At 41.7% G+C, this 24,786-nt stretch overlaps 1 protein-coding gene across 2 annotated transcripts in view; it reads left to right on the top strand.

The window, feature by feature from the left end:
* RFC1 (replication factor C subunit 1) overlaps window positions 1–24,786 on the top strand; it is a 40,509-nt gene that overhangs the window by 1,292 nt on the left and 14,431 nt on the right. The window contains exons 2-12 of one of the 2 annotated variants that reach the window (XM_081207617.1): window positions 2,233–2,361; window positions 2,736–2,811; window positions 6,031–6,147; window positions 11,721–11,953; window positions 12,997–13,071; window positions 16,352–16,429; window positions 17,317–17,404; window positions 17,496–17,812; window positions 19,633–19,740; window positions 20,138–20,317; window positions 23,899–24,003. In XM_081207617.1, the coding sequence (XP_081063743.1) occupies window positions 2,233–2,361; window positions 2,736–2,811; window positions 6,031–6,147; window positions 11,721–11,953; window positions 12,997–13,071; window positions 16,352–16,429; window positions 17,317–17,404; window positions 17,496–17,812; window positions 19,633–19,740; window positions 20,138–20,317; window positions 23,899–24,003 (1,506 nt within the window). The remainder of the gene's footprint in view (window positions 1–2,232; window positions 2,362–2,735; window positions 2,812–6,030; window positions 6,148–11,720; window positions 11,954–12,996; window positions 13,072–16,351; window positions 16,430–17,316; window positions 17,405–17,495; window positions 17,813–19,632; window positions 19,741–20,137; window positions 20,318–23,898; window positions 24,004–24,786) is intronic. The other variant, XM_081207618.1, reaches the window with a different exon arrangement.

Genomic DNA, 24,786 nt, shown 5'->3' with positions numbered 1-24,786 from the left:
AGATGCTCTGCCACTCAGCCACAGCTTCCTGTAAAGGGTTGTTATTCCAAAGCAGACTCATTACTTCTTGAGTTCACAGTTCGCTTCAGCTGCATGCTCAGGGGTTTTTCACACATAACACAGCAGCAAAATGCAGGCTTGTCACAAAGTATAGCCTCAGTAGGGAGCCACAGTGTACTTTGGGACTCCTTGACTAATGTGCCTGTACGATACACATGTTTTCAAACATTATTTTGACATATGTGCACTTTACATATCTAAACTATGTGTCAAGTGATGCTGGGCCCCCACTTTGCATCTTCTCTGAAGATGGCAATTTGTATAACCTGGGCTGTCTTTGGGTACAGCCACATCTGCCTGACAGTTATTTCTGTGGTCCTGGCAGCACAGTTTTTGGTATGTATGTGGGCATCTGGGTGAGTTACCTGTATGCTAGATGCTACTGTTATGTATCCTGTGAAAGTGAATGTATATTGCACAACTTGGATACCTTTTTGGCAATTTTTAATGCTATAACCCACCCTGAGCATTAAATAAAATAAAATAAAGTGATGGGCTTTCTTTGAAGGCTAAGGAACATAGTTTCTTAGTAGTTGACAGCTGTCGAATAGTGTCATATAACTGAATTACAGTTTTCTAAAATGTATGGCATCAACTTAAAAGGCAGTTTTAAAAGATGTCCCCAGCCATTCTTCCCTTAACGTTTGTGAACTTTCACACCAGTTCATGCAGGTGTGACTCAGGCTTGTTCTGATGCCTTAATAACACCTCTGTGTTCCACCTGCAAATTTCTGTATTTGAAGTTGCTGTTAAAGAGACATCCACAGAGGCTTAAATTTCATAATTTTAAATCTAAGGTTTTGGGGGTTTCTTGTTGGGATTAAATTAGGAATAGGAGCCTTTAGGTCAGAGCTGCTTATTTTTGCTGTTGAAAAACTTCCTCATCAGTGTGAGAGGGTTGAATTTTGCCTACAGCAGCCCTTCAACATATGTAGAGAAATGCTTCAGTGCCTTTATCTTCCTGCTTACGCTACTTTTAAAACTGGTTGGTACAAAGGTGGTTTTGGTGAGAGCAGCTGCTTTCCATCAAATTCAACAGACAGATTTTGTTTTTAGATAGTTTCTTCCCTGGCATCTTATCTGACTTAATCAGTTTCATTTGGGTAAAATATACTCCTCTTTGTGGCTGAAAAGTCTAGAAACAGTTACAAGTATCTTTTGAAAGTTAGAATGCATTTATCTTTAAGTTTAGAATGAACAGTTGTTGCTCTTTGGATGTTAGCTTGAAAAAAGTGTGCATCTCCCAGGTGCAGTCTGAGTAAAATGACTCATGTAGCATCTTGCCATCAGCTGTTCAGGAAGCAATTTTCTAATCGCAGATTAGCAGCAATTACCTGATACCGCCCTGGGTTGAGAGGGATAGGGCAAGGACACCAACCTGTAGTCCGTGCTTGTAAAAGTGGTTCAGATTAGGTCTTCAATTAGACATGCATTTAGGAGCAAGTTCTATTGAACCCAGTGGGAATTAACTTCTGAGTGACTGTGCAAAGTCCCAGATTATACAGGGTGCCCTTGGTTTGTAACTGTAAAACATTGCGAGTAAAGGCTTTCCAACTTTTGTGGCTACCATTATGAGTCTCGCACTCTTTAGGGCAGGACTGGAGAATCTTTGGGCCTCCATGTGTTGCTGGACTACAACTCCCATAATGTTTGACCATTAACTATATTGACTGGGGCAAGGAGTTAATAATACCGTATCTAGAGCGCCACATGTTCCCTGTTCTTACTTTAGAAAATTATTGAATTCACAAACATAAATTTGAGGCACAATGTTTTGGACAACTAGGTCTCTATGTTCATTTAGTTAACAGGTTTGTTGTAAAAAAAGAAAGTTCATTGTAACATTTGTAATGTCATATTTACAACAGCCATGTGAGTCGAGGTGCTGCTCAAGCTACCACTGGCTCCTGGGCCATTCAGGGATTTGAATATGGGGCAAAGTCCAACAATGTTCCATTTACTCAGTGGCATTCTTACTCAGATTTCACATGTGCCACCTTGATAGTCTTTTTAATACATTTTTTAAAAAATAAAATCTTATTTTAAACACTGTGTTATCTAACTTCTCCTTTTAAAATCTTGGTTGGCAATCCAGACTTGTACCCTGAAATTTTGGAAGATGACAGATCCTTAAATTATACCTTACCCTTTTAACTGTTTCACTTTTATTAGGATATCCGGAAATTCTTTGGAGCAGTAATTCCTAGAAATAAACAAGAATGTGACACTACCAGAAAGAATGAGAAACCCCAAAATAAGGAGGGGGCTTCAGGTGAAAAGTCAAAATTGAAGGAAATCAAGGTATGCTGATTATTATTATTATTATTATTATTATTATTATTATTATATTATTATGCTGTTCAGATATATATGCCTGTTACAGCTTTGTCATATGCTTTTATCTTTACTTCTTTGCTAGTGTTCCTGTTCTTAGTTTACCCTGTGGCTTTGTCAATGATTGCTTGAATCGCCCTTCATTAAAAAAAAAATCACTCCAGAATCCAGAGACCATCTCATATATCATTTTTTGTTTTTAATTTGTTGGTGTATGTGACAGTCCCTTGATCCAACAAGTGAACTTTATTGGGCTGTCTCTCTTAAGGTAGTACTTGGTAAACAAGAGTTAATGTTGGGAGAATTGTTTGCATGAGTAACTAATGAACCATTTCAACTAGGTGAAGAATTCATCTCGTGGAGAGGATTCTGGGCACAAACAGGTGAACAAGAAAAAGAGGATAATCTATGATTCAGGTAACATTTATGACTTCTGTTGCTATGTTTTTTCCATCTTTGAGGTAACTTTCCTCTGCTAGAGATTCTTTTGAGAGAGGCTTACAAAATCTTGGCAGGTGTCGTCTCCCAAATGAAATTATTTTCAGTCATAAATTAGGCAAAATGTGTATCTACTGTGATGGTATCTATTACGACCCTTAGGTCACATGGTGAATATTGCTATTCCATAGCATGGAGTTAATGTTTAGGGCTGTAATCCTAACCCCATTTACAGTGAGGTGAAAAAGTATTTGATCCCCTGCTAAATTTGCCCGTTTGCCCTCTGACGAAGAAATAACCTACCATTAAAATTATGGACTGGTCTATTGTAGCTGTGAGAGACAGAATAACAACAGGAAAAACCTCCGGAAACCCAGAAGACAAAAGTCAGAGATTGATGTGCATTATAATGAGTGAAATGAAATAAGTATTTGATCCCTTTGCAAAAGATGACTTAGTACTTGGTGGCAAGACCCTTGTTGGCAATTACAGAGGTCAGACATTTCTTGTAGGTGGCCACCAGGTTTGCACACATCTCAGGAGGTATTTTGTCCCAGTCCTCTTTGCAGATCCTCTCCAAGTCAGTAAGATTTCGAGGCTGATGTGTAGCTACTCGAACCTTCAGCTCCCTCCACAGATTTTTGATGGGATTAAAGTCTGGAAACTGGCTAGGCCACTCCAGGACCTTAATGTGCTGCTTCTTGAGCCACTCCTTTGTTGCCTTGGCCATGTGTTTTGGGTCATTGTCATGCTGGAATACCCATCCTCGACTCATTTTCAATGCCCTGGCTGAGGGAAGGAGGTGCTTACCCAAGATTTGATGATACATGGTCCCGTCCATCGTCCCTTTGATGCAGTGAAGGTGTCCTGCCCCCTTAGCAGAAAAACACCCCCAAAGCATAATATGTCCCCCTCCATGTTTGACGGGGGGATGGTGTTCTTGGGGTCGTAGGCAGCATTCCTCCTCCTCCAAACACGGCGAGTTGAGTTGATGCCAAAGAGCTCAATTTTGGTCTCATCTGACCACAACACTTTCACCCAGTTCTCCTCTGGGTAATTCAAATGTGCATTGGCAAACTGCAGACAGGTCTGTACATGTGCTGTCTTGAGCAAGGGGACCTTGCGGGCTCTGCAAGATCTCAGTCCTTCACAGCGTAGTGTGTTACCAACTGTTTTCATGGTGACTATGGTCCCAGCTGCCCTGAGATCATTGACAGGTTCCCCCCGGGTAGTTCTGGGCTGCTTCATCACCGTTCTCCTGATCATTGCAACTCCACGAGATGAGGTCTTGCATGGAGCCCCAGACCCAGGGAGGTTGACAGTTATTTTGTGTTTCTTCCATTTGCCAATTATTGCACCAACTGTTGTCACCTTCTCACCAAGCTGCTTGGCAATAATCTTGTAGCCCAGTCCAGCCTTGTGCAGGTCTACAGTCTTGTCCCTGACATCCTTGGACAGCTCTTTGGTCTTGGTCATGGTGGCTACAGTACTTTGGAATCTGCTGGATTGATTGCTTCTGTCGACAGGTGTCTTTTGTACAGGTACTGTAACGAGCTGGGATTACAGGTAAGACCTCTCCCTTACAGCAGGTGCTTCTAATCTCAGCTTGTTACATACAGTGAAGATACCAGGTAGTCTGACATCTGGCTGCTTGATAGGGGATCAGATACTTGTTTAACTCGTTATATAATGCACATCAATCTCTGACTTTTGTCTTCGGGTTTCTGGGGTTTTCCTGTTGTTATTCTGTCTCTCACAGCTACAATAAACCTACCATTAAAATTATGGACTTGTCATTTCTTTGTCAGAGGGCAAATGGGCAAATTTAGCAGGGGATCAAATACCGTATTTTTCGTCCGATAGGACACTCTGTCCCATAGGACGCACCTAGTTTTTTTGGGGGGAAATAAAGGAAAATTTTCCCCCTTTATTTCCCCCCCAAAAGCAGGTCGGGGAAACCGAACCAGGTCGAGGAACAGCGGGATGGCGGCGCTGCACCTCCCTGCTGTCCCCCCAGCTTGTGGGGCTGGCCAATGTCTGCCCGGCACGAGGGGCGCTCTGCTTTAGGGCGCCCTGCCCGCCGGGCAGCAGGCTGCTATTCGTAGCGTGGGGAGCCCTGTGGGGAACTCCTGCAGGGCTCCCCACGCTGTGGATGTATGCCCGGCGCGAGGGGCGCTCTGCTTCAGGGCGCCCCGCCCGCCAGGTGGCAGGCTGCTATACGCAGTGTGGGGAGCCCTGCGGGGAACTCCTGCAGGGCTCCCCACGCTGTGGATGTATGCCCGGCGCGAGGGGCGCTCTGCTTCAGGGCGCCCCGCCCGCCGGTCGGCAGGCTGCTGTCCGCAGCGTGGGGAGCCCTGCGGGACCTCCCGCAGGGCTGCTTAGGCTGCAGATGTGTTCCCAAAGCGCCGGGCGCTCTGCTTTGAGGGCGCCCGACGCTCCGGGAAGCAGGCTGCTATCCACAGCCTAGACATCCCTGCGGGACCTCCTGAGCATTATATTTGGCTGTTGTCCCATTCAGCCCAGTATTGCCCAGTTTAACTGACAATGCCTCTCCAAGCCCTTGGGCAGAGGTCTTTCTCAGCCCTGTTACCAACTTCTTACATGCACTCAGATTTAATTTTTTTAACAATAAATAAACAGATTCACTCCAAATAGTTTATGCAGTTTTTTTTGTGGACCGGACCTCCATCAACTGACTGAGTAGAATCGTTCTTAAAGGCTGTTAAGACACTACAAAAAGGTGACAGGCTTCTTAGATATTTCTTTTTTACTGTTTGTTGAAGCATATTTCTTCTGTGGGTGAAGAAATTGTACAGGCTTGCTTCAATGTAAATGCAAAACGTGGCCTGCTATATGTTATTTCTCATATCCCTGTGGGCCAATTTTGGCAAGTTGGTGGGACCTACTTGCAAAGCAACCATTAGGAGCCCACTTGAAGCTCCTAGTTGCTCCTTTGGAGTCATGTCCTGGCCTGCAGCTAACGTCACATAGGTGATTTGGGGAAATGACCTCGTGGGGCAAGTTGGGATTATGCTGGACCTACTTAGGCCTGCAGATCAGAGGCTCCTTGTCTCTGAATTAGAAGGGAGCTTTAGTCAGAATCTCAAGTGAATGCAGAATCGCTGTTCTCTTCTTTGGATGTTTTCCTCTTTAGATGGATATGGCAGAATTAAATGATACCACTGTGCTAAATTGCAGATTCTGAAGAGGAGGTCCAGGTGGTGAAGAAATCTAAGAAGCCGCCAGATAGAAAACAGTCTTCAAGACCTGATAAGATTCTAAAGAAGGATCCTGTTGTTTATGTTTCAGAGACAGGTAATGAATTCAGCCTGAAGGCAGCTCATACATGGGGTTTGCGCTGTACTAAAAATGCTTATGTAAAAAGAAGGCTTTTAAAAGTTCATGGAAGCAATGCAAAAATAAACTTGCCTCTACACTATGATATTATTGTACTTTAACCTGCACAAGAAACATATACCCAGTTTGTTTACTTACAGATTTTTCTCTTTCAAGTTATTGACTATGACCAAAACATGCTGGAATTCTCAAACTTTACATTTAAAGCAGTGGCAGTCATGACCCCCCCCCCAAAAAAAAATTCTGGGTACTGTAGTTTGTTAAGAGAGTTGTTGGGGCACCCCTATTCCCCACAGAGAGCTACAATTCCCAGAGTGGTTTAACCGTCAGTCCCTCTTGCCTGGGAACTATGGGAATTGTAGCTTTGTAAGGAGAATGGGGTATCCTAATAACCCACAGCACTCTTAACAAACTACAGTTCCCAGGATTCTCTGGGGAAAGCCATGATTGCTTAAAGTATGAGCCTACTTTAAATGCATAGGGTGCATAGGATCTAGGTCATTTGTGGTCTAAAAAGAGGGTTAATTTTTTAAAGTATGATAACATTTTATACTTTCTACAGTAAACCACGATGAATGGTTGTTTATGGCTCTAGTATAATTATTCAAACAAAGAACTGCATGGTTTTGTAACAACATGCAGTTTTCTATATTTTTAACACAACACCCTTTTTGGAATGAGTGTTAAACATTGTGGGGTGTAATGCCAGACAAGCTAAATGACAGGTGGATAAATCTTCACCAAGAATGGGAATAATAAGGTTGATGAAAAACTGACTATTTTTAATGACTGAAAACTGGAAATTAATTTCCATGCTCATTGAGCTTTGGACTGAAGGGTTTTAAAATTTTCATGATGTATGTTCTCTTTAGACTTGTGTGTGTTTATATCTATATCTACCGGTATATATCTATAGAATGTCCTTGGGGATGTGCCCAGAAGTAAGGCAACCAGAGGTGTTCTGCATTAGGTAACCTGAGTGGTGTAGTTAAAGATTTCTGCATGTGACGTGCCAGAAAACATTTGGTCAAGGTTAATTGTGGAGTGTCTTGGTTGCAGATCAAGGTTATTCTTATCTAGTGATTGTAGTTAGAGTTAATGACTTAATTTGAAACACATATTGATCAGCTGTGTATGGTTGATCTGTCCCCTGGCTCTGAGCAGTTTTTTTTACAGACAATTGACGTTGCTGCTCTGAAACTGTCAATAGGTGTGTCTCAGCCTTGAAATAAATGAAAGAAGATATTGCGGTGCATAATTGATTCCTATATTAGCCACTTTACAGCACTACAAACCCCATGACTGAGCAGATCTGAAGCACTGTTTAGGTCTTCCATACCTATTATATTGGGGGTGAGGGTGGGTTATTGGTTTGTTCTTGTTCTTGTTTTTATTATGTACTTTGTGGGGTTTTTTATCTTGTATTTTTGTGTTGTGAATTGCCCTGAGATCTATGGATTCCTTCAGTGCTCATGGGGTTCTGGCTAATTGGTTCAGCCTTAGGAATTCATGGAGCCCAGTTGTATTGGTTCTTAAACTTTTTGGAGATTTCTCCTTTGACTTTGATTGTTGTTCTGCTGAGGGGTATGTTGTCCAAAGGAAACAGTGGGCTCATTAGTGCCATTAGTGTTGAAGCTTTTTAGTGTCCTTTGTGTTTTGCTGTTGTAGACAGCTTGATACAAATGAAAAGGAAAAGAAATTAAATAGCACTGTGCTGGTGCTAAAGCAGACTGATTGCAGCATTGCATTTAAAATGCAGTGGCAGCAGTAAAATGATTTCTTCTGCCGTCCATTGTTCAAAGCACGATTCTGTAGTTTTTTCCCCGAAAGGAGAAAAGGAATGTGTTGAGCATGGGCTGCATCTGCTGAGAAACTGACCATCTTTTGCTTGCTATGCTGTTCTGTCCCTCACCTTGCAGAAAAAGAAATTGCTTGGATTTGACCTGAGGTGCTGTGTCTTTTAGACTGTTGATTCCTTTCCTTCTGCTGTGTTGGATATATGTACAATATTATAGAAATGGAAAACTGTTTTACCTGCTTTCAATCTCATTCATTCTGGCCCAATAACGTGCATTTTGAAAGCAGCGATAAAAGACTACTCAATTTTAAAGCTATTTTTATTTTCCCACCATAATCCTTTTGGGTGTACCTTTTGGCACTGTTTCCAGCAGAAATAAATATTTTTTCGCACAATTTTTTTTGTCTTTTTTTTACAAACAGTCCAAGCTCTGGAGGATTTATGAAGAGTAGGCTTATAAATGGTTGTTGTATGACACCTCTAAGATCAGAGGAAGTGTGCCTCTGAATACTAGTTGTGGAAAACAGGTGGATTTTTTTTTTTATCTGATCTAATACGCAAGGTCAGGACATTCTTAACTTGTCTGCTTGGATTCAGTCTTGAAAGCAGATAAATGGTGGTCCTTGAGCTATTTGCATCTGAAATGGTTTATTGTGTTGAGTGACGTTCTTGTCAGTTTCTGAATTATAGCTAAAGTACTTTCTGAAAATTGTTAGCAAACATGAGATTAATGTCTTCTTGGCCTGTGCCATTTCAGTTTCTCTTGAACTTGGCTTCCTGGAGATAAAATTCTAAAGTGTGTGATGATCACGTGAAAAATTGCATTCTCTTTTTAATGTAGGAAGTGCCATACAGGTCATTAGGTTTATCATTTAAATCCTCATGAAACACTTTTCATCATTACTGTGTTTGGTTAAACCAGCCTCTTTTTCCTTTTAGGTTATTGATTGTCTAAGACAGAACACAATGTCTCCTGGAGAACACAATGTCTCTCACAAGTGATGGGAATATGCAGAGTGGTTTTATAAATATTTCTGTCTCTAACTAGTCTCTGGTAAATTAGCCCCAGTATATTGGGAGAGATCCAAATGTTTGAGCGTGTTCACTAACTCACATGCACCACTGTTTAGCTAAGTATGGGACCTTGAATGTTGTTTGTAGAAGATGACCTCTTATTGCTGCACTGAACCTTGCTCAGTTTCATAAGTGGCTTTTAATTTGCAAGGGCTGTGGTTTTTCTTCGAGTGCTATTTTGACTGTTCATTAATGAATAGTTGAGTGTTTCGACTGATTTGTTTGATAAAAGCACACTTGTATCAAAACTTTCCTATGCTTTATGTACCCATTTTTTCTATACAAATATCTATTTTTACCCATCCCTGCAGGCCAAGTGTAATAGGTGGGTGGGGCCACCAACTGTCAGTCATCTGACATCATGCTGATAACATGTGACTGAGAGGTAGCTGGCCCTTTCCACCTGTCAAAATTGTAGGTTTGGGAGGGACCTGCTTTGCCAGCTTTCGTCACATTGAATAAATAGCTTTGGAAAGAAACCTTATCTGTTTTGGCTGCTCTGTGTTTTTCTAACTCAGCTCAGCATTCAGGATTGAAAGCAAAGTTCCTTGGTCCCCATTCAGTATAATAGAGAATCTAGTTCTGGCAATAATTGTTTTCCTTTCCACAGAAGTGAATAAAATTTGCAAGCTTCCAAACTCTGGGCAGATATGCCCAGGGCTTTTTACGTGTTGCACCTCTGAAGTTTTATTTTTGCTAAAAAGCAAATGAAAAGTCAATAGCTTTTTTGTTTACTGCCAGATTTGGCTGCACTTTTCAGGCATTGTTATCCCTTCTGAGGGCATGATATCTGCCAAGAGAGCACCAATATTTCTTTTGTAAAGGCAGGCTTTACAGTTTGGGGATGGCTATAATGGGAATCATAGGGTGGTGTTAGAAAAAACAACGTGGATCCCAGGGAACACTGAGATGGGGCCAATGTCACCCACCAGCAAGAACCTTCTTACCCTTAGAGTCATTGGTGAGTGTGGGCTTCTGCTACTACCTTGGATTTTTGGGAATAAAATGCAGATCTCCATTTACTTCCATAGAGAAAGGCATAGATCCACATGAAAACAATTTGTAATCCCACCAAACTTCTGTCATTGGAGTGCCTTGGGAAATCAGTTGACTGTGATTTAATGCAAAAGATCTCTCCCACCTCTTTACCCCTTCCCCGTTGAGCTCTGGCATTTCCTTAGTCAGTTTGGTTTTGTGTCTCCGGAGTTGGTGGGTAGCTTTGTTTTTCAACAAAACTGCTTGCTATTTGCCAGGTCAGACTTTCATTACAGTACTGATCATGGAAGATTTTTGAGAAAGGACCCTGGTGGTTATTGGAAACTGGAAATTCTGCAACACTGAAAGCAAAGTTCACAGAGAGCAGAATAAAATCTTAGTGATTCTCATATACCAAAGGATTCACTGGCTCTTCTGCCCTGGAAGCTGGTTCAGCGGTTTTAATACAAGTTACTGTATTAGGAATTACACGTGCCATTTTTATGATCATAGTGTATGGGCAGCAAGACGCAGTAGCCTAGATGGCTGTTGCTGTGATATGAAGACATGTCCGTGTTTGTTTTAATTTCTCTGGAGAAGTAATAAAAGGGGACTAATATTTAAACAGATTCAGTTGATCAGTTTTATGTTTTTATTGCAGCTCAGGGTTTTAACATTTCTCTTCAGATAAGAGGGTTGTATAATTTGCAATTCTTGCATCTCTGGAGGAAAAGGCCTGCTCACATAGCATTGAGAACAGGGTGATGACCAAGCAAAGAGGTTTAGTGTCACAGGAAGGATCTCCATGTTCAGGACGGGCTGCGCTTCATTTTCAGCACAGAAATGATTGCTGCCAAAGACACAGCTGTTCAATGGGGACATTAGCTTGGTTCATGAAATGTCACTAAAGGTTGTTGGGGTCAGGCCTGGAAATGAACTTTGTGGGCTTGATCAAGGTCTCTGCAGGGGAGATGTGAACATTGAAAGCACCCAGATTTAAATGCGTGGCAGGCAAGATTTCCCCTTTTACCCCTGTTTTGAAAGACTGCATATGGTATAAACCCTGCTAGAGACTCAACAGCCATCCACTACCCAAGACCCTTTGGACCACAGGTCATTGTGCAGAGTGGAGTCACGCACTTCGTGCAGCAATTTTTCAGGGTGCAGCCTCTAAAAGCAGCACCTGTGCAAATAGATGGAGATAATCTCCCATCTTTTTTGCATAGGGTCTATCTTCCAAAGCCATACCCAAGAAAATATTTTTCTTTCTGTGAGAGGGAAATGGTTGAGAGAGCCCTAATACAGTGGTACGTCAGGTTACATACGCTTCAGGTTACATACGCTTCAGGTTACAGATTCCGCTAACCCAGAAATAATACCTCGGGTTAAGAACTTTGCGTCAGGATGAGAACAGAAATTGTGCTCCGGCAGCGCGGCGGCAGCAGGAGGCCCCATTAGCTAAAGCGGTGCTTCAGGTTAAGAACAGTTTCAGGTTAAGAACGGACCTCCGGAACGAATTAAGTACTTAAGCCGAGGTACCACTGTACCAGGTTGAGACTCTGGGCCCTTTGCATTTTTAAAATATATATGTTTCCATAGTAAGGAAACATTACTTTCAGGTTGGTGTTTTGGTGCTGAGGAGTAATTAAGTATATTTCTTTCTCTTTTTTTTTTTGGCATGCAGATGAAGAAGAGGACTTTGTTAATAAGAAGGTCGCTCCCAAACCCAAGGAAAATGGGACATCTGTGGCTATTCATTTTGGGACATCTGGAGCATCAAAGACTGATCCCAAACCAAAACTGAAAAATAAACCCCTATCTCCAGTAAAACTGACACCAACCTCTGTAATTGATTACTTTGGAACTGGTAGCATTCAGCGATCAGAGAAGAAACTGGTGTCAAGCAAACGAAAAGAAGTGAGTAATGCACAAGAGGGTGACTCTTCTAGCTGATGTGTGCTTATGAGCAGAAAAATTCATGAACTTCATGAAGAAACTATTGGTGTGTGGTCCATATCATCTAGACTTCCTTTTATTAGGGTGTGAGAAGAGCACCTTAAGTGGATTTTGGAAATGGCAGTTTGTCACGTAATGTCAAATTAAGGAAAATGACGGAGGTTGCTCCCTATATAAAGAGAGTGACCGTTTTAAAAGGAGAGAGATTATGATACAAATAAGAGATGAGGAAGGTGGGTTATGTCATTTAAGATGCATGAAATGGAATAGGAAACAATGGTCACAGCTACATCATGCATTTAAAGTGCTTTTATGGCACTGTAACCATCATGGAGAAACCTGTGAACTAGTTTGTTAAGGATTCTGGCCTCCCAGCACCCTTAACAAACTACAGTTCCCAGGATCCTTCATGACTTTTAAAAGTGATACAAGAATGTATGGTGTGTCTCTGACCAGTGTCTGCTACCGACAACCATTGACCATAAATCTCAAGACAAGCTGACCAGATGCTATCATATCTGTCCTCTTTACACTCATGTTGATACAAGGCCAATTCAGATTGGGGCAAGGAATGCAAAACATAAGTTGTGTGGGGAGTTCTGAGTGTTGAAGTGCCATGCGGTTTGAGTCTGTGCCAGTCAGGAAGAAGAGGAAAGCAAAGCCCTTAATTCTCACTTCCTTGTCTGTGCCTAGCTTTTTGGTTTCTGCCTATGGAACGTGGCATGGTTGTGCAATAAAATGTGACAAATGTCCAGAATCAATATGCCGGCACACTAAAATATGTGATCAATATTCTTGCCATTAAGTTCTCTGAAATATTGCTTTATCACCTAGAATTAGATTTCCTCCCTGTACAATTCCTGTTCCACTTGCTTCTTGTTTTAAGCACAGGCATTTAGGTTGAGGCTTTATGATTTTTCTTCTCATTCATTATTCCATGAAGCTTGTCTAAGTAATGGGTTCACTGTGAGCTCCCCTGTGATTCTTCTCTCTTTGCGGTGCAGCTGTCACAAAGCAGGGATCCCACACTAGATGATGAGGCTGTCGCCAGGCAGCTACAGCTTGAAGAGAATACAGAGGTAATGACAGACAAATAAGCATGTGCACTTCTCTGGCTTTTTTAGCACAGTTTTCCTCGATAACAAATATGAAAGGCTCCTCTTGCCTGTTTTGTTGCAGTACAGCCATTCCTGCTGAAGCTTCCCTTTTCTATAGCATTTTTCTAGGTTGAATCTTCTTTCCTCTTCCTTCTTCCCCTTTCTCGATTTAATTTGATTCTTCTTTCTAGACCCTAGTAGTAGTTCACAACATGGAGTGGTCACAACAAATAAGAAATTGCCTTGTCCCACCATAGATATTGCCACCCACATGAATAAGACACAGTATTTAGTTCTAGGGTTAACATATGATAAAAGAAGAAAGACTCCTGTGCTCTTTATTTAATTCTGTAACCATCTAAGACTGTAAAGACCTGTATAGGACAAAGGTTGTGGCGCCCAGACTAGAGAAAGTCCTTGCACAGTCATGCTATCTTCAAAGGAAATTATTCCCTTGATAAGGGGAGGCTTTTTTAAAAAAGTGGTTGGCTCTCGTGGGTAGCCTTGACTGGTTAGCTTCATAAGCATATTTGGAAAGTATTTGCTAAGCTGAGAGGAAGTTTTACTCTTACTTGGTGTTTCCCTGTTGTAGACTGTGGGGGGACAGCTGCAACCTATGGATTAGCCAGCCCTGCCAATTTTATTATTGGTGGTTAGCCGCCCTGAGCCTGGTCTTGGCTGGGGGAGGGAGGGGTATAAATAAAATTTATTATTATTATTATTATTATTATTATTATTACTATTATTGAAAACCACAAGTGGTGTAGTTGCACTCTTGAGTGAGATCTGGGTGGTATGGTCTTGCATAGAGATTTAAGGCCTCCAGAGGTGTTCTGAAACTGATAAGAGTAGGTGACCCAAGAGCAGTCTCTGGACCATGATGGAAAATATCCTATGCTAAGTGGAAATCTACTGAAAATACAATATTTGAAAAAATATGCAAGATGTGAAACTCTGGAAATTTTATATATACTTGGAGGCAGGCTGATCATAGCTTTCTGCATTGGCTGCATTGGCACAGTTACAAGGTTTTTTTCAATAGTAGATAGGTAGCCGTGTTGGTCTGCCATAGTCAAAATAAAAAAATTCCTTCCAGTAGCACCTTAAAGACCAACTAAGTTAGTTCTTGGTATGAGCTTTCGTGTGCATGCGTGTATCTGAAGAAGTGTGCATGCACACGAAAGCTCATACCAAGGTTTTTTTCAGCATTTCATCCTGTAGCTCCCCACAACTGTAAGAGGAAAGGGGACTTTTCCTGGCACAGCCACACCAGTAGCTGCTACCAGACAGAGTACAGTGTTAGAAAAAAGAAAGTATTATTTGCTGGTGCTGAAACTTGAGCATTTCATGGTGAAATATAGAAGCTGTAGATTATCAGGATTTCACTGAAGATAAAAAGCCATCCTGTTCACTGAAAGTGAACATTCTCTATGCATTTTAAATACTCAACTATGTATGCCATGTTTAAATAGAATGTTAAAGAAATTGATAATTTGGAACAGTGGTTTAGTTTTAGTGTAGTTTAAGATCTTTTAAAAAGAAAATAACAATGATCCAAGGCACTATAGATGGGAACTTTTGACTTCTTTGCCTGACTTCCGCTTTTGCTGCTGGGCCTGTCTGCATTCAGCTTCATACGGAAAACAAGAAAGATTAATGCTATTCATTGGTCCAAATATCCTTCTGTGGCTCACAATTGCATAAAAGTAAACCCTGTGGCACTCTTCTGCTTATAAAGTTATCTGTCTGAATCATACGTTGAGGCAAGTTTTGATCTCATTGTTGCCAAAAGATTGGATTTGTGTAATGTGTGCAGAACAGCTCTTATCAATAAATCTCTTGGCAAGAACAAATTAGCTTTCCTCTTAAGAAACTATATTTGATAATAGCAGGATGCAGCAAATGCTGTATTTATTGCATTAAGGGCGGAATGAAGGAGAAATTCACTTGTTTTTTCCTTATTGTGTTTGACTGAAACTTGAGTGCATATTTGTTCTAGGAAAGAAAGCCATTTCAGAAAATAGCTTTTTGAAATGGGTTGAGGAAGTGTTGTGTTATACGAGGGGTGGGGAACTTCAGACCAAGGGACAAAATGTGGCCCTCAGCCCTCTCTGCCTGGCCCTTGAGACACTCTCCAGGGCATACCCCTCACTGGTCCTGCTTAATCCCTTCCTTCTGTGCTTCTGCTTGGCTTGAATGTGTCCTTAATTGTGATGGTGCTTTCTACTTGCATGGATGGATACTTGCCTAGAAATCTCTGAATTTTGCATGGCTTGACTGTATCCTGTTTTACAAAGGCAAGAGCCCCGTCTGTTGCTACACCAGCTTTTAGCCTCTAGCCATGCCCACCACTGGTACGCAGGCCCCAGAAGGTTGCCATGAGGAAGTATGTTCCTCATACTGAAAAGAAATCTGCACTCCGGCTTATACCCTCCTCTCATAGCCAGCGCAGTAAAGTCACAGTGTGACACATTTAGGGTGAAAGTGGGCACGGCTGTGGCGAACTTTCCTCTGACAATTTCAGGCAGGTTGTACCAAAAATGGGTGGGGCTGCAGTTGAGGAGCTGGAGGACCTGATTTGTCTTGTTTATAAATGCCAGCTAACCGACTTAATATTGCTACTTGCAAGAAGAATTAGATGAAATTATTTGTGGTGTAGTGGTGGTTAGCTAACGCTTGATTTAAATTTATCCATGAGCAGTACTTCCTCCCCTCTTTGGTTTTCCTTAGATTGGCTCAAAAAATGCTGGGATAATTATCTTGCCTCCTCAAAAAGGGGGGAGGTTGTCTTCTTCTGAGCCAATGAGTTAAATCAGACCATAGGACTGTGACATAGTCCAATTCCTTCCCCAAGCACCCCTTCACACTCCGTCCCATCACTGATCTGCAGGTATACCTTCCTATTTCGTGCTACTTACGCAACAAGCCAGGTGTCGCAATTATAGTTTTCCCAGCACTTGGTGAAGACCACTTTGATTTACATTTCCCAGCATTGCTGGTGCTTGGCTTACTACCATAGCAGCAATATGTCAATCTGGGACCATTGTTAGTGGCAAGAGGAACATGGTTCTTCTCTGCCTTGAATTGCAGTCAAATTGAGTTGATGAAGAATCATCAATGGCAAGGAAGTTTTATATTCCAAGGCAATGAATTACAAAGTTCAGTAACATCCCTAGTTTAGGTAGCATAGTAATCCTCTGATTTTTAGCAGTGTCCGTTTACTTATCAATACCAATTGTGATGCATTAATCCCTTCTTTCAGTTGGAGAGGCAACTGCATGAAGATGAAGAATTTGCCAGAACTCTGGCCATGCTGGATGAAACACCAAAGAAGAAAAAGGTAACATCTTACAAACTGGTTGCTCTGTGCAACTACTTCACAAACGGTGGGTGCAAGTGGAAATCTGACAGTGGATCATAGTCACCTTGTATATGATGTGGGTATGACAGTGGAAGGCTTTGTTATCTCTGGCGTGTTTCTTTATTTTGAGAAAGAGCCTGGTTCTCTTTGTGTGCCTCTTCCAAACTCTTCTTCCTGATGGACCCAAGTTGAGGACTATTGCAGAGGTTTGGCTTGGTTGCCAACTCCTGTCCTATGCTCATCAGACAAACCTCCGGTCGAAACCAAATTCTGCTGCATGTCGTAGGCCATAGCTTCAAATGATTCATGCAATAGAGATGAATGTGGCAATACAGAAGTTCATCTGATGACCTTGTGTTGCATGAGCACAATCTTGTTTTGATTGGGATGATTGCACTCAATGGTGACTATGATTTTGTGATAATCTCTTGTCACTTTCTGCCAATAAGCCTGAATTTTAAAGGACAGTGTCACCACACTTTAAAATATTCCACCCCATATACAACAACAACAGTTTTATTATTTGTTTGCCACCCACCTAACTGGGTTGCCCCAGCCACTCTGGGTGGCTCCCAACAGACTATTAAAAACACGATAAAACATTAAACATTAAAAACTTCCCTAAACATCTTAAGTGTAAATCTGTTAATGTCCATCTGTTAATGTCCTATTTGTTTTACTGAGTTTTAAATATAGACTGTTTAAAATACTTTGCAGTTTGTATTTAGCTTATTTAAAACTCAACAAAAGAATTGGACATCGTCTTAAAATGATTCAGACTGATTGTTTATTTACAAAAATAGATTCCTATTTCCTATTTGCAATAGCTTCATCATAATAGTTATTCATGAGCACATGTCTTTTAGCCTCGAAAAGGTCCAGAAGAGAAACAGATAACTTCAACAGTCAAAACTAGTCCAGTTGAAGCAGAAAAACATAAACAGGCTCCTAAAGGTAATTTTTGTCCAGCAAAATAGTAGTTTAACTTTCAAGGCTGAGGTGGTAGCACTAATTTTTAATCTGCAACATGTTCTTCTCTCTCCAGTAAAACCTGCCAGTTCAACTGTGGACACAAGACCTAATTCTGCAAAGGACCAGGTTTGCTCAGAAAGTACAAAAACATGGAGTCAGCACCCTGAGTCTTCCATTAGTAAAGAGAGGAAGGATTTGGGGAATAAGGTGCTGCCCTCAAAGCCAAGTTCCAAGTTGGCTGTGCTGAAGCAAAAATCAGAAAGTATTAAAGTCGAAAATGGAACTCCAAAAGGAGAAACGATAAAAAATGAAAGTAGGACTCCAAAAGTAAAGTCAGTTTTACCAGAGGAGACACCTAGAAAGGAGAAGGTTACTCCCCCCAAATCTAAGGTAGGTTTGAAGACCACACTTTAGGAACTGCAGATTTCATCATTATTTTGAATGCATGTTGATGGAACTTGAAAGGTCTTGTGCGGCCTGACATGGATTGAACCAATGCCTTGGCATGGTAGTGGACTGGATGAAGACAAACAAGCTGGGATGCAATTCCAGACAAGATGGAATTGGTTGGTGGGTCATCCATCTGGCTGAATGCTGGGCAGCCTGTCCTAGGTGAGGTGACAGTCCCAAAAATAATTTGGCTTTCAGTTTAGGGGTACTTATTGACCCAGTACTGTCATTAGAGGCCTAAGTGATTTCTGTGGCTGAAACTGCCTTTTATCACCTTGGCTAATAACACCAGCTGTGACTTGACCTGGATGGTAATGGCTTGGCTCTGGTAATATCCTATTTAGACTATTGTAATATATTTAAACATGGACCTGCTTTTAAAAATGGTTCAGAAACTGAAGATGGTTCAGAATAAGAACCATCTTATTCTGTGCATTTCCAGGCCAAACTTCGAAGTGTTGCTTTAACCTAGAATGGCCTAAAAAGCTTAGAACAAAATTTCCTCAGAGATGGCCTTTCCCCATATGTACCTATCAAAAAATAAGGGTTGCCTTCAGAGGCCCTGCTTTGAGTGTCCCCACCAAATGAAGTGAGGGGGGGTAACCACCAGGAAGAAGGTATTTTTGGGGGTCCCCCTTGTTGTGGGAACAGCCTTCCCAGAAAGCTTTGCCCAGTGCAATCTTTGCCAGCTGAGGATCCCTCCCATTCACCCGGGTCTTTTAAATAGCTTCATGCCATATGGTCTGATGGTATTTTAATTGTTTTGTGTTGTATTTTAATTGTTATGTCACACAGAGAATATATGTTACAAGACGCTGTATAAACGTAGTAAACAACAGATTTATCTGTTTATTTCATAAAATTTATACACTGTTTGATTGTGAAAAACCTTAAAAGAGAAAACAGTAAAATCAAGAAAAATTCACAGCCATGCTCTAAAGCATGCAAAAGTTAAAATACTAAGACAGATTAAAATGACCTCAAATTCCTTTGTGTCCAGTTTAAATATCATACATTGATCTGGTTTGCATGCATATCGCTAGCCTACCTATTGGTTCAGAGAGCTCAGGCCAAGTGAAGAATAAATGGGGTTTTTTGGTCTCTCCCCTTGTAGTCCCAGTGTCCCAATAAGTGTGCCCATACTGTACTTTCAACGGATTAGTGGTCTTGTGTCTGATGCTTTTTGCCAGGCAAGGATTTAGAATTTAGCTGAACAGGCTGGATATCCTCAATCCCTATTACAGTGTGCTCTTCAGCGCACTCCCTGCTGTCAACACTATAGCGTGAATAATATAGGGCTGTATTGGGGTGCAGGGGAGATTTCAGTTCCAACATCAATTTCATCTCTGTTGTGAACTTGCTTTGGACAAGCTGCAGAGATGACAGTCCATTTTAGCCACCTTCTGTTTATAGCTTTTTTTTGCACAATTCGGTGCACCGAAGACATTGCTCAGAATGGGCAGAGTGCTTGATCAGCTGCTCAACACAAGAGTTTGTGTGTCCAGCTTCTTGTATTTTTTGCTCTTCAGGGAGCATGGAAGAGTAGCATCAGTCCTTGAAGAAACTGAATTGTTTTTTTAAAAATAGGTAGGCCTTAATTTGAGTGAAGATTAACATACCAGAAGTGTGTTCAAACTTATCATAAATGATTGGTGTACAAATAATTTGTATTTGGGTTTATCTCTATTAATGTTTGCTCATCTCTTTACATTATTTGAACTGGGTGGAACCTGATTGCTGTGTGATTTTTCTTTTCAAAGTCTGTAAGTCCTGAGGACTCTGAAAAGAAGCGAGCCAACTATCAAGCTTATAGAAGCTATCTTAATCGTGAAGGCCCAAGAGCGCTTGGCTCTAAGGAGATCCCACAAGTAAGTGCAGACATTTCTTGCAGAAACATATCACGAGTGATTGGTATTTCTAGTAGCATTGGGCCTAGCAACTCCTTCTAGACTTTCTCATCTCTCTCTCCCAGGCCTACTGTATTCTAACCAGATACTGTAGAATCAATGTGCATTTAAGGCCAGACAGCTGAAATTGTGCATATTTGCTGACAAAGCTGTCTTCAGGTTTCCAGACTGTTCTGCAAGCTAGCAGTATGTTTATACTGTGCCAAAGATCAGTTTTCATTTCAGCATGATGAAGAACAAAATCATTTTTCAAACAGCCCTTTTTTACTTTTCCTCTCTTTGGAACACAGCTGCTGTAGCTTTCATGTCAACTGCCTTTAACCTAATACTGCCCATTGGCACCGTTTTTTCTCCTTAGGGTGGTGAAAATTGCTTTGAAGGCCTGACGTTTGTGATCACAGGCATCTTGGAATCCATTGAACGCGATGAGGCCAAATCTCTGATTGAGCGCTATGGAGGGAAAGTAACTGGGAATATCAGCAAGAAGACAGACTATCTTGTGAAGGGTCGAGACTGCGGTGCAGCCAAGAGTGACAAGGTAAGTTGTTACCGTGTGGTCATGGAGTCCTTGCTTTGTCATAACAAGCGATTTCTTGCCTCCCTGACCTATGTATCCTCTTCTCCTATCAAGCCATGTCCTGGTCTTGAGAACAGAATGGCTTCACTGGATTGGATCAAGGTTCATCTTTTCCAATATTCTGTCCCAGGCAGCGCCCAGCACTGCCTTTGGAAATGTCTGGTCCATGCACAATGGCAAAGGCTATCCTTGCTTATCTCTCACGCCTGGTATTCTGAAGTGCACTGCCTCTGAATCTCAAAGTTCCATTTAACTATCTTGGCTAATACAAGTTTAATCCTTTAAAAAGCCAAGTAATGGGCATTGCTGTAACTCTTCTCCAACCTACTCCAGATGTGTTAGACTACGGCTCCCATCATCCCTGACCATTGGCTATGCTGGCTGGGGCTGATGGGAACTGGAGTCCAAAACAAACATCAGGAAGCTATCAATGGTAAGAGGCTGCCATAACTCATGGCAGTGATTTGCATGAACTAACATTGTGTGTGAAAGTACTGTGTTTTTGTTTGTTTGAATGGAACTAACCAGGGTGGATAAAACAATCAACAATTAAAAATGGATTCTTTTGATTTAAATCAGATTTCTTTTATTTAAATTGGATTTTTAAAATAAAATGCTTTTGGAGGAAAAATCTTTCTAAAGAAAGTTTTCTATTTAAGTTACATTATAGTCCAAAAGCTATTCATCAGGAAATAGGGATTTGTTTTAAGTTTTTCATGTGTACTAAAACTCAGTCTAAGTTGTTTTCTTAAAATAGTTTAGCCTTATCAGTTAACAAACATGGATACATATGCTATAAAGTTACTGTTTTAGTTAAATTAATTGTTTAAATTGTTATTAAGGAAATTATTATTTTTCTCCTTCCAATAAAGTACAGCAGAAAAGTTGTCCAAATATAAACAGTTAACTTATTAAACCTCACAATAATTTCATAATTACCATAGATTCCGGCATATTAGGCGATTGGGCATATTAGACGACCCCCCCAAATTGGCAGCTGCTCCGCCCCTGCTGCTCCATGTTTTAGCGTTTCGTAAACTGCTTTGAGGGTTTTTTTTACAGTCAAAAAGTGTATAAGTTTTATGAAATAAAATGAAATAAATCTAAATACAACAAAAAGGTTATTTCAGCGCTTTTGATGAAACAAACTTTTAAAAATTAACTCTTACCACAACCCCAGCCTATTTGAAATAGGGAGGTTTTTTTGGGGGGGTGCTAATTTTCTTTCAAGACAGCTCTCTGCAGGGTACAGTGGTACCTTGATTCTTGAATTTAATCCATTCTGGGAGTCTGTTTGACTCCCGAAACCATTGAAAAACCAAGGTGCAGCTTCCGATTGGCTGCAGGAATTTCCTGCACTCAATTGGAAGCCATATCTGATGTTTGGCTTCCGAAAAAACGTTTGCAAACAGGAACACCTCCGGGTTTGCGGCGTTCAGGAGCCAATTTGTTTGACAATTAATCTGTTCAGGAACCAAGGTACCACTGTACTCGTTTTGTGTGGCTCCTTTTGGAGGGGATACAGGAGGCCCTCTGGAACACAGCGAAGTTCGTTTGAGGAAAATCCATTAGGGTTTGAAATGGTTTCACCCCGGGATGGGGGATTGGCGCTTGCAGATAGAGATATTCTGCCTAACATCAGTTTACAAATGGCTGACATTGAATCTGCTCCCCCGAGGAATATCCCCACTGATCCTCTGTGACCAGTTCCAGTCAGGCTGGCAGACAGCAGTCCTGAACACCCTTCAGAAACTGGGTTTTGCCCCTCAAGCCCTTCTAAGTGTGGGATTGGGCCAGGCAAAAGCTACGGTCAGGCAAAGAATCATAGACACCGAGAGACAACAGGACTGCTCGAGGTGCCCCGACTATAAAATTGGAGAAATCGAGAGATATATAGCCGCACCGGAAGCATATCTCTTCTTTCTTGTAGCCAAAAATGCTAGAAAGGCCTTTACACTTGCCAGAAGCTCGGCTCTGCCCTCGCTGGTCCTGGAAGGAGCCTTTAAAAAAGTCCCATATGCCCAGAGACTCTGTGCCTGTTCATTGGGGGATATGGGAAGCCCAGAGCACTTGTTCTTTAGATCAGTGTTTCCCAACCTTTTTTGGGCAAAGGCACACTTGTTTGATGAAAAAAATCTCGAGGCACACCACCATTACAGCCCCGTGACGTCAGCGCGCAGCGTCACGCCGGGAGGGACGCACGAAAGTGTAAGTTTCAATTTTTTTTCCTCCCCCTTGCCGGGGAACCTCCAAGCTTTGGGGGTGGGGGGGGAGGAGGCAGCAAAGCGAGGCAGGAAGGAGAGCGCGGCTTGGCGAGCTTTGGCAGGGGCAGGGAATGAGAGCCGCGAGGCGGGCGCTGCGGACGGAGGCGCTGCCCGCCGAGCTCGCAGGCAGCCAGGCAGGCAGACGGCGAGAGCCCCGCGCTGGGCGGCCTCTCCTCGCCGCCGCCGCCCCGCCTCTCGCCGCCCGACTCGCCCGACTCCCTCCAGGCAACATCTCGCGGCACACCAGGCAACATCTCGCGGCACACTAGTGTGCCGCGGAACAGTGGTTGGGAAACACTGCTTTAGATGTCCCTTTTATGAAGAGGCACATAGTAAGACCATTGATCCCCTACTGGTGAGGCTCACTGACTTCCCGGAAAAGCAAAAATTCGACCTTTTCCTGTTAGGCAAAGATCATAAGATGACCCGGATGGTCACCAGATGGTAAAGATTTGTAGGCGTAGACCATCCCCCGACTCAAACTAGTTCATGAAGAAAATCCCCAAACTCGGTTCCATGGGTAACTGGGTCATATCTGTGCAGTAGCTTATCTTAAAGTTTTAAGTGTCTATATGCTTATCACATTTATAAATTTTAAATTTATTGTTGTACATTGTTTTAACTGTTTGTTTTCTTTCTGGGATTGTACTCCCAAGTGTGTTTTATAAGCTACTCTCCAACCATAATAAATTATCTTATCTGTCTGTCTGTCTGTCTATCTGTCTATCTATCTGTCTGTCTGTCTGTCTGTCTGTCTATCTATAGAGATATTCATCCAGTACATTGTATTGTACATTATTGGAAATACGCATTCCTCCTCACTCCTGTTATACTTTAGTTAAGTACAATAGTCACCTTGCAACTGCCCGATACAAAGTGCACCCCTCAGTGTGTTTACACTAAATTCAAGGGCACTTCCAAATAAATGTGCTTAGGGTTACAGCTTTAAATGTATCCTGCATTCAGTGAAACGGCCTTTTTCTGAGTTCCATTTTGTTAGCACTATCAACAATACAACTCTTAGACTCAAAGGCTTTCAGCCTCAGCAATATGAAGCCAGATCTTTGTGGTAGACAAATTCTCTTCTTCTAGAGCTGAAGGTTGCTTGTTGAGGTGAGGAAATAATTAGTGGAGACCTCTGATTTCAGGTATATTTTATTTGCTTAACCAGGTTCTACATCTGGTGCATTTGAACATGTTAGCTGGGTGCGATTGTGCTATTTTCTGACACTGAGTGCTATAAATGTGAATAACTGCCAACTTTGGCTTCTCTTATAGGCCTTAGCTTTAGGGACAAAAATAATTGATGAAGATGGTTTATTTGACCTGATTCGGAGTATGCCAGGCAAGAAGTCAAAGTATGAAGTGGCAGCTGAAGCAGAGGTTTGTACAAATTAGCTTTAATTGACAACATTCTCTTAATTCTCTTTTTAATTGCAGAAGTAGTTGTTCTTTTGAATAACCTCAAGGCCAAAGAATGCTTGATGCTAGAAGATTCAATATCACATTTCTTGGCGTTGTGTTGTTGCACAGCCTTTAGAAGGACTGTGGGCTTGTGGGGTGGGGGCTGTGAATTAGATTGCAGCATTTTTCCAGGGCGAGTGGGTGCTCTATCCTTTCCTCGCAAGCCGTGTTCACAAGAAAAAGTCGTCTTCCAAGCTGAGCAGAAAAATTATAGAAATCTTTGGGTTTTCTCCTCTTTCCTTACACAGCAGAGACCAAAAAACCCAACTAAAAGTGGATGAATAACCTTCTAGTTTGTGTGCTGACACTGAGACTTAATGTTATTGCCATGTATAGTGATTTTTTTAAAAAAAGGTTATCCATCTGACAGAATAGGTATTCTATTGTAATTAGGGTTGGAGAAAATAATCTTAATTCGATGTGTGTCCCTTGCACATGAACATGTGCACATGAGACTAGTAAATCTGTGCCATCTGTGTGGATTTTAGGAAAAATCCTGAAACAGCCTCACACTTTGTCACACTTGTTTAAAACTTCTAATTTAAAAGTCCCCGGAAGCCATTGTACATTATGATATGCCACCCCTTCCTGGTAATTGTATGGAGAAAAGGACGACTGCTGTGGAGGCAGCCAACTTTTTTTTTTTTTTGCAGTGTCCCTGGTAGCCTTAAAGGGACATAATAAACCATAATTTGGTTTTAA

This window comes from Podarcis bocagei (assembly GCF_964188305.1).
Source record: "Podarcis bocagei genome assembly, chromosome: 9".
Lineage (NCBI taxonomy): Eukaryota > Metazoa > Chordata > Lepidosauria > Squamata > Lacertidae > Podarcis > Podarcis bocagei.
The sequence above is the reverse complement of the archived record's forward strand: the minus strand, read 5'-3'. Positions and strand labels throughout refer to the sequence as shown.